Source organism: Carcharhinus amblyrhynchos, unplaced genomic scaffold, assembly GCF_965287045.1.
Source record: "Carcharhinus amblyrhynchos unplaced genomic scaffold, sCarAmb.v2.hapA chromosome_298, whole genome shotgun sequence".
Classification (NCBI taxonomy): Eukaryota; Metazoa; Chordata; class Chondrichthyes; order Carcharhiniformes; family Carcharhinidae; genus Carcharhinus; species Carcharhinus amblyrhynchos.
In genome coordinates this window covers 55,247-64,486 of record NW_027650038.1, presented here as the reverse complement: position 1 = coordinate 64,486, position 9,240 = coordinate 55,247, and the positions used below count along the sequence as shown (strand labels likewise).

Below are 9,240 nucleotides of genomic sequence, written 5' to 3'. Positions count from 1 at the left end.
TCTCTCTCTCTCATGCTCTCAAAGAAAAAAAAGTAACCCTACCATTATCAGGGGAAGACTGATCGAACCTGGGCGACCAAAGATAAGGTGCCTCCTTCTGAACTGATGATCTTTCCGCCTTCTCGGCCCCCAGCTATGAGCTTTGCGGACGTTCTCGAGGTTGTTGGAGGCATGGGGAGATTCCAATTCATCTACATTCTCCTGTTAGCCTTCCCGGTGATCCTGACAACGTCCCACCACCTGCTCCAGAGCTTTGTGGCCATCGTCCCCAACCACCGCTGCCGGATCCCCCCCCCGGACGCCAACAGCTCGGAGGGCGGGCCGGAGGCGGAGGACCTCCTCCGGGTCTTCGTCCCGCTGGACGGGAAGCGGCGGCCGGAGGAATGCCGGCTGTACTCCACGCCCCAGTGGCACCTCCTGCGGGGTGAGGACGGGACGCCGGGGAACGGGAGCGGGCATGCGCGGACGGATGGGTGTTCGACCACTCCAGGGTCAAAGCCATGATCGTCAGCGAGGTACGCCCGAGGCTCAGCGTCCGAGAAGGGAAAGGCAGTGGGGTGGAGGGGTGGGCTGGGGAGCCCGGTACTTCCATCCACTGGGGTAACGGGAGGACAAAATCTCACGGGAGCTCCGAAACGAGGGCAGGGAATCCCATCCTGGTTGTCCCCACTGCCTCCTGCAACACCGCCATTGGCGGCTCATAGAAACCCTTACAATGCAGGAGGCTGCCATACAGCCCACCAAGTCTGCACTGACCACAGTTCCACCCAGGCCCCATTCCATAACCCCATGCATTTACCCTAGCTAGTCCCCCTTGACACTAAGGAGCAATTTAGTGCAGTCAATCCACCTAACTTGCACATCTCTGGACACTAAGGGACAATTTACCGTGACCAATCCACTTAACCTGCTCATCTTTGGGCACTAAGGGGCAGTTTAGCATGGCCAGTCCACCTAACATGCATGTTATTGGACACTAAGGGACAATTTAGCATGGCCAACCCACCTAACATGCATATTATTGGACACTAAGGGGCAATTTAGCATGGCCAATCCACTTAACCTGCACATCTTTGGACACTAAGGGTTATTTAGCATGGCTAATCCACCTAACCCGCACATCTTTGGACACTAAGGGTTATTTAGCATGGCCAATCCACCTAACCCGCACATCTTTGGACGCTAAGGGGCAATTTAGCATGGCTAATCCACCTAACCCGCACATCTTTGGACAATAAGTGACAATTTAGCATGGCTAATCCACCTAACCCGCACATCTTTGGATGCTAAGGGGCAAATTAGCATGGCCAATATGCCTAACCTGCACATTAGTGGGCAATTTGGCATGGCCAATCCACCTAACCAGCACATCTTTGGACACTAAGGGGCAAATTAGCATGGCCAATATGCCTAACCTGCACATTAGTGGGCAATTTGGCATGGCCAATCCACCTAACCAGCACATCTTTGGACACTAAGGGGCAAATTAGCATGGCCAATATGCCTAACCTGCACATTAGTGGGCAATTTGGCATGGCCAATCCACCTAACCAGCACATCTTTGGACACTAAGGGGCAATTTGGCATGGCCAATCCACCTAACCAGCACATCTTTGGACACTAAGGGGCAATTTAGCATGGCCAATCCACCTAACCTGCACATTTCTCATACCGTGGGAGGAATCCGGAGCACCCGGAGGAAACCCACGCAGACACAGGGAGAACCTGCAGACTCCACACAGACAGTGATCCAAGCTGGGAATCGAACCCCGGTCCCTGGCGCTGTGAGGCAGCAGTGCGAAGAAAAGGAAGCAATGAAAGCTGCACGTCTTCTAGTCAATTTCTTTTGGCGACTTTTACTTGTTTCCAGGGAAAAGGGCGGCGCCAAAAAGGTCAACGAGGTGACCAGGGGTGAGATCCCACTGGAGGAGACATGGACATCGTTGATAAAACAGAACGTTTAACCACACACGGCTCACTCTCAGCCGATCGGCGGCCTCTGGGTGGCATCCAGGTGACCATCGTACACACACGTCCCATCTTGTTCGCAACCGTGTTACACAGCTGAGTGTTTTAGATAATGGATATGTCATGGTACACAGCTCCTCTCAACATATCACTTGAGTCCTCAATCATCTATACACGAGCATTAGTGTCTTACCAGAATGAGTTCCAGATGCCAGCTTCAATAAAGTTAGTTTATTATTAGTCACAAGTTGGCTTACATTAACACCGTAATGAAGTTACTGTGAAATTCCCCTAATCACTACACTCCGCCCGCCTGTTCGGGTGCACCGAGGGAGAACTTAGCACGGCCAATCCACCTAACCAGCACGTCTTTCGGACTGTGGGAGGAAATCGGAGTACCCGGAGGAAACCCATGCAGACACTGGGAGATAAAATTAATGAGGCTAAAGGGGATAGGTCCTGGGTGGGATTGTGGTTGGTGTGGACTCGATGTGCCAAATGGTCTCCGTCTGCACTGTAGGGATTCTACAACCCGGTATCTTTCCAAGTCGGGACGGTGTGTGTGTGTGTGCGTGAGAGAGAGAGTGAGTGAGTGCCTGTGTGTGTGAATATTTGAGAGAGTGTGTGTGTGTGCGAGAGACAGAATGTGTGTGCGTGCGAGAGACAGAATGTGTGTGCGTGCGAGAGACAGAGTGTGTGTGCGTGTGAGAGAGACAGAGTGTGTGTGCGTGTGAGAGAGACAGAGTGTGTGTGCGTGTGAGAGAGACAGAGTGTGTGTGCGTGTGAGAGAGACAGAGTGTGTGTGCGTGTGAGAGAGACAGAGTGTGTGTGCGTGTGAGAGAGACAGAGTGTGTGTGCGTGTGAGAGAGACAGAGTGTGTGTGCGTGTGAGAGAGACAGAGTGTGTGTGCGTGTGAGAGAGACAGAGTGTGTGTGCGTGTGAGAGAGACAGAGTGTGTGTGCGTGTGAGAGAGACAGAGTGTGTGTGCGTGTGAGAGAGACAGAGTGTGTGTGCGTGTGAGAGAGACAGAGTGTGTGTGCGTGTGAGAGAGACAGAGTGTGTGTGCGTGTGAGAGAGACAGAGTGTGTGTGCGTGTGAGAGAGACAGAGTGTGTGTGCGTGTGAGAGAGACAGAGTGTGTGTGCGTGTGAGAGAGACAGAGTGTGTGTGCGTGTGAGAGAGACAGAGTGTGTGTGCGTGTGAGAGAGACAGAGTGTGTGTGCGTGTGAGAGAGACAGAGTGTGTGTGCGTGTGAGAGACAGAGTGTGTGTGCGTGTGTGAGACAGAATGTGTGTGTGTGTGAGAGACAGAATGTGTGTGTGTGTGTGAGAGACAGAATGTGTGTGTGTGTGTGAGAGACAGAATGTGTGTGTGAGACAGAGTGTGTGTGCGTGTGAGAGAGACAGAGTGTGTGTGCGTGTGAGAGAGACAGAGTGTGTGCGTGTGAGAGAGACAGAATGTGTGTGCGTGTGTGAGAGACAGAATGTGTGTGCGTGTGAGAGAGACAGAGTGTGGGACTGGGTTGGGAAAATGCAGTCGAAGGTGACAGGGCTTTCTCAATCAGTTTACCCAGTGGACGGCCCTCGGAATGAGCAACAATTACACGCTGGAGAGGATCGACAGGTTTAATGGTTCCCTCCCTGCACGGTACACATGATCATAAGGTGGCTTCAGCATTCGATCAGGAACAATCAATTTCTTTTTAAACGTAGCCACTACGAGTGAACAGAATCGCACCTTCAGCTGCCCAGACCGCTCCTGCGCTCAGAACCCCTTCTCCATCAGCCATGCCTTCAGTTCCTTGTCAAAGTAACCTTTGACCCTGACACTCATCGCCACCTCGTTAACCTGAGTGACCGGAGTCTTTCCCGTTACCTGCGCGAGGAATTCCTTCACGTCTTTCTCAAGCATCTGAAAGGGGCAAAAGGGACACCACAGTGTTACAGACTGATCTGATTTGATTTATTATTGTCACATGTATTGGGTTACAGTGAAAAGTATTGTTTCTTGCGCACTATACAGACAAAGCATACCATTCATAGAGAAGGAAAGGAGAGGGTGCAGAATGTAGTGTTACAGTCACAGCTAGGGTGTACAGAAAGATCAACTTAATATTCAATTTGATTTATTATCGTCACATGTATTGGGATACAGTGAAAAGTATTGTTTCTTGCGCACCGTACAGACAGAGAATACTGTTCATAAAGTATGTGTCTGCGTGGCTTTCCTTCCAGTGCTCTGGTTTCTTCCCACAGTCCAAAGATGTGCATTGTAGGTGGATTGGCCATGTTAAATTGCCCCTTAGTGTCCATAAAGACAAAGCATACCTTCATAGAGTGCATAGGGGAGGAGGAAAGGAGAGGGTGTGGAATGTAGTGTTACAGACACAGTGAGGGTGTAGAGAAAGATCAGCTTAATATTTGATTTGATTTATTATTGTCACATGTACTGGGATACAGTGAAAAGTATTGATCTCACACGCTATACAGACAAAGCATACCATTCATAGAGAAGGAAAGGAGAGAGTGCAGAATATAATGTTGAGGCTAGGTGTAGAAAAAGATCAGCTTAATATTGGGCAGCATGGTGGCACAGTGGTTACTACTGGCTCACCAGCGCCAGGGACGCAGGTTCGATTCCCAGCTTGGGTCGCTGTTTGTGCGGAGTCTGCACATTCTCCCCATGTCTGCGTGGGTTTCCTTCGGGTGCTCCAGTTTCCTCCCACAGTCCAAAAGACTTGCTGGTTAGGTGGATTGGCCGTGCTAAATTCTCGCTCAGTGTACCCGAATAGGCGCCGGAGTGTGGGCACTAAGGGGATTTTCACTGTAACTTCATTGCAGTGTCAATGCAAGCCTTACTTGTGACACTAATAAATAAACTTTAAACTATCAAAGCTGTTCATCTGACACTCAGCAGGACAGATTCTCAAGACTGGCAGCAGAAAAGCCAACAACAATTTATACTGCACGAGAAGAGAGAGCTAGTTGGTGAGCAGGTGGGCTCTGATTGATGGTGGTGGTGAGCATTAGAATGAAGAATGCAGCACGGAACAGTTAACTGCTCAGTTCCATTCTCAAATCAGGCTGGCCAGGACGACCTGGGATTGTCTAGGTCTTTGCCCCGGGGTGGGGAAATGCCTCGTGAGATGCCCCTAAAAGAAGTCAGACCTACCCAAATGTCACCCTCTATCTTGCGAATGACGGTCATCTTCCTGTTGCCATGGGTGATGTCTGTGTAAACGGGGACATTGTGCATCCGAGAGCGGCGTATGGTGTAGGGTAAATCAGGAGGTGGATCTGCAAAGAGATTAAGACACCAACTAAATATTCTCGCCAGGAGCAAGCACTGGGCTGTTACAAGTCAGGGCGGATACTTCAAGGCGTTCTGTGAAGCTCGCACCCCAAATATCCCTGAGTGAGGATCAAAGGGGTTTTCTGTCACACAAAAAATAAATTTATTTTATATGATTGTTTGAAAATGTTCGTAGGGTTTCTCTCCATTTGGAGACAGTGGTTAACACTGCTGCCTCACAGCGACAGGGACCTGGGTTCGAATCCCAGCTCAGGTCACTATCTGTGTGGAGTCTCCCCATGTCTGTGTGGGTTTCCTCCAGGTGCTCCGGTTTCCTCCCTCACTCCAAAGATGTGCAGGTTAGGTGGATTGGCCATCCTAAATTACCCCTTAGGGTCCAAAAATGTGCAGCTTAGGTGGACTGCCATGGTAAATTGCCCCTTGTATCCAAAGATGTGTAGGTTAGGTGGATTGGCCATGCTAAATTGCCCTTGTATCCAAAGATGTGTAGGTTAGGTGGACTGCCATGCTAAATTGCCCCTTAGTGTCCAAAGATGTGCAGGTTGGGTGGATTGGCCATGCTAAATTGTCCCTTAGTGTCCAAAGATGTGCAGGTTAGGGGGATTGGCCATGCTAAATTGCCCCTTAGAGTCCAAAGATGTGTAGGTTAGGTGGATTGGCCATGCTAAATTGTCCCTCAGTGTCAGGGGGACTAACTAGGGTAAATACAAGGGTTTACGGGGAGAGGGCCTGGGTGAGATTGTGGTCGGTGCAGACTCGATGGGCCAAATGGCCTCACAAGCACATAAGAACATAAAAAATAGGAGCAGGAGTAGGCCATCTAGCCCTTCAAGCCTGCCCCGCCATTCAATAAGATCATGGCTGATCTGAAGTGGCTCAGTTCCACTTTCCCGCTTTCTCCCCATAACCATTAATTCCCCTGTCTATCAGAAACCTATCTACCTATTTCTTATGTTCTTATGTTTATCTACCCGTGTCTTAAATATATTCAGCGAGGTAGCCTCCACCACTTCAACGGGCAGAGAATTCCAGAGATTCACCACCCTTTGAGTGAAGAAGTTCCTCCTCAACTCCGATCTAAACTGCCCCCCCACCTTATCTTGAGGCTGTGCCCTCTAGTCCTGCTGTCCTTTCTAAGCGGGAAGAATCTCTCTACCTCTACCCTATCCATCCCCTTCATTTTCTTATACGTCTCTATAAGATCCCCCCTCAGCCTTCTAAACTCCAACGAGTACAGACCCAGTCTATTTAGCCTCCTTCTGCACTGTCGTAATTCTACGATACCAAGCACTGACCTCGAGGTGGGCACCATCCGGATGGCGTGGGGTAGTGGTCGTGCTTCGGAGGAACGGGCACCGTGGTGGGTGGAATTAACCTCTCCACAAACTTAAACTCCTCCGTAGACTCGACGATCCCCGGATACTTGGCATCGGAGCTCGCGGAACTGGCGTATCTCTGGGAAAGAATGAAAATATCGTGGTTAGAATTTGAAGGGGTCCAGACATCAGAGTCACCGACAAAAGCATTAAGCAGTCTGCTAATGCGGTCAGACAGAGTAAAGTTTATTTATTAGTGTCACAAGTAAGGCTTACATTAACACCGCAATGAAGTTACTGTAAAATTTCCCCAGTTGCCACGCTCCGGCGCCTGTTCGGGTTACACTGAGGGAGAATTTAGCACCCTAACAAGCACGTCTTTCGGACAGTGGGAGGAAACCAGAGCAGCGGTCAAATTGCCAGTCTTGTCAGTGACATCCGGATCCCAACTAGAGATGAATTTTTCTTCTAAAAGAAAAATCACTAATCTGGCTCGGCCTTGCACCATGAACCTCCACGGAGACCGGCTGCCAATGCTGGAGCCTCTACTGTCACGGCCATGGTTACTGGATGGCTATTACCAGTGGAGCCCAGGGACAGTGGGTTAGCACTGCTGCCTCACAGCGCCAGGGAGCTGAGTTCGATTCCCAGCTTGGGTTGCTGTCTGTGTGGAGTCTGCCCGTTCTCCCCCTGTGTCTGCGTGGGTTTCCTCCAGGTGCTCTGGTTTCCTCCCACAGTCCGAAAGTATAAGTGCTGGTTAGGTTGCTAAATTCTCCCTCAGCGTAACCCGAACAGGCGCCAGAGTTGGCGACTAAGGGATTTTTAACAGTAACTTCATTGCGTTGTTAATATAAGCCTTACTTGTGACACTAATAAATAAACTTTAAATTGGCACTGAAATTACCACTGGATCCAGTGTGACGCTGGAATTACCTCTGGATCCAGCGCAGCACTAGCATCACCACCAGATGTCGAGATGCCGGCGTTGGACTGGGGTAAACACAGTAAGAAGTCTCACAACAGCAGGTTAGAGTCCAACCGGTTTATCTGATAGTAAACCCACAAGCTTTCGGAAATGGTGTTCCTTCGTCAGAGAACCTTGTACACACCAGACAAAGGAACACCGTTTCCGAAAGCTTGTGAGATTACTATCAAGTAAACTGGTTGGACTCTAACCTGGTGTTGTGAGACTTTTTACTGTGATCACCACCAGATCCAGTGCGAGACTGGATCCAGCACAACACTGACATTGCCACTGGATCCCGCGTGACACTGGCATTGCCACTGGATCCTGTGTGACACTGGATCCCGCGTGACACTGGCATTACCACTGGATCCAGGGCCACACTGGCATTCCCACTGGATCCAGAGCGACACGGGCATTCCCACTGGATCCAGAGAGACGCTGGCATTGCCATTGGATCCAATGCGAGACTGGCATTGCCACTGGATCCAGAGCGACACAGGCATTGCCACTGGGTCCGATGCGACACTGGCATTGCCACTGGATCCAGAGCGACACTGGCATTGCCACTGGATCCAGAGAAACACTGGTGTTTCCACTGGATCCAGAGAGACTCTGGCGTTTCCACTGGATCCAGAGAGACTCTGGCGTTTCCACTGGATCCAGAGAGACTCTGGCGTTTCCACTGGATCCAGAGAGACACTGACATTTCCACTGGATCCAGAGAGACACTGACATTTCCACTGGATCCAGAGAGACACTGCCATTTCCACTGGATCCAGAGAGACAATGTCATTTCCACTGGATCCAGAGAGGCACTGCCATTGCCACAGGATCCAGAGAGACACTGGCATTTCCACTGGATCCAGAGAGACACTGGCATTGCCACAGGATCCAATGTGACACTGACGCTGCCACTGGATCCAATGTGGCACTGGCATTACCATTGAATTTTCCCCCCCCGCCCTCCAGACGGAGCCAGTCTCCCGTTAACTCCTCTCCCCGGTCAGTGTGAGGGTGCCCACGCCGGCACTGGCCTCCCCCGGGCCGGTTTACCTGCAGCCTCCTCCCCGCGGCCGCTCCGAGCCGCCGCCAGCAGCCTCCCGCCATCAGCGCCATAGCCAGTACCGCCGGCACCGCGCAGCCGCATGGAGAGAGTTGCCGTCACCGCCGAGACTGCGCAGCCCCTGAGCGGAGAGTCGCCGGCAAAACGCAGGCGCAGCAGGAGACCTGTGGGGACCGTCAGGAACACGCAGGCGCACGGGGGAAAAAAAAACCCACCGGGCTGCCGGCACTGCGCGAGCCCAGAGGCAGAGACACCGGCCCGGCGCAGGCGCAACGGCTGAATCAGCGGCACTACGCAGGCGAAACTCCGCCCTCAGCTTTTGAGTAGGGGGGAGGAGACATGGGCAATGACGTTGCCAGGGTTGCCAACTCCCTCCCGGGCTGGCCGGGAGCCTCCAAGAGATTGGAGACCAACCTCCATCCAGCCCATTGCTGGGTGCAGCCCCTGGAGAGGAAGTCTCAGTACACCAGGTTAAAGTCCAACAGGTTTATTTGGTAGCAAAAGCCACTAGCTTTCAGAGCGCTGCCCCTTCCTCAGGTGAGTGGGGAGTTCTGATCACAAATGGGGCGTATAAAGACACCAACTCCATTTACAAAATAATGGTTGGAATGCGAG

The 9,240-nt window shown here is 51.4% G+C and overlaps 1 protein-coding gene across 1 annotated transcript; it reads right to left on the bottom strand.

The window, feature by feature from the left end:
• Positions 1-3,578: 3,578 nt before the first annotated feature.
• Positions 3,579-8,681, bottom strand: mrpl49 (mitochondrial ribosomal protein L49). The gene is made up of 4 exons (XM_080183475.1): positions 8,616-8,681; positions 6,575-6,734; positions 5,139-5,263; positions 3,579-3,878 (listed from the first exon to the last, which is right to left on the bottom strand). Exons 1-4 carry the CDS (start codon positions 8,676-8,678, stop codon positions 3,732-3,734), a joined length of 495 nt encoding a protein of 164 aa, XP_080039601.1. The 5' UTR covers positions 8,679-8,681; the 3' UTR covers positions 3,579-3,731.
• Positions 8,682-9,240: the final 559 nt, after the last annotated feature.

Excerpts from the sequence above, each read along its gene's own strand:
- mrpl49 (XM_080183475.1), bottom strand. The coding sequence starts at position 8,678 with ATGGCGCTGATGGCGGGAGGCTGCTGGCGGCGGCTCGGAGCGGCCGCG. Across the intron at positions 6,735-8,615 it reads CCGCGGGGAGGAGGCTGCAG|AGATACGCCAGTTCCGCGAG; the intron begins GTAAACCGGCCC and ends ATTCTTTCCCAG. Across the intron at positions 3,879-5,138 it reads AGATAGAGGGTGACATTTGG|ATGCTTGAGAAAGACGTGAA; the intron begins GTAGGTCTGACT and ends TGCCCCTTTCAG.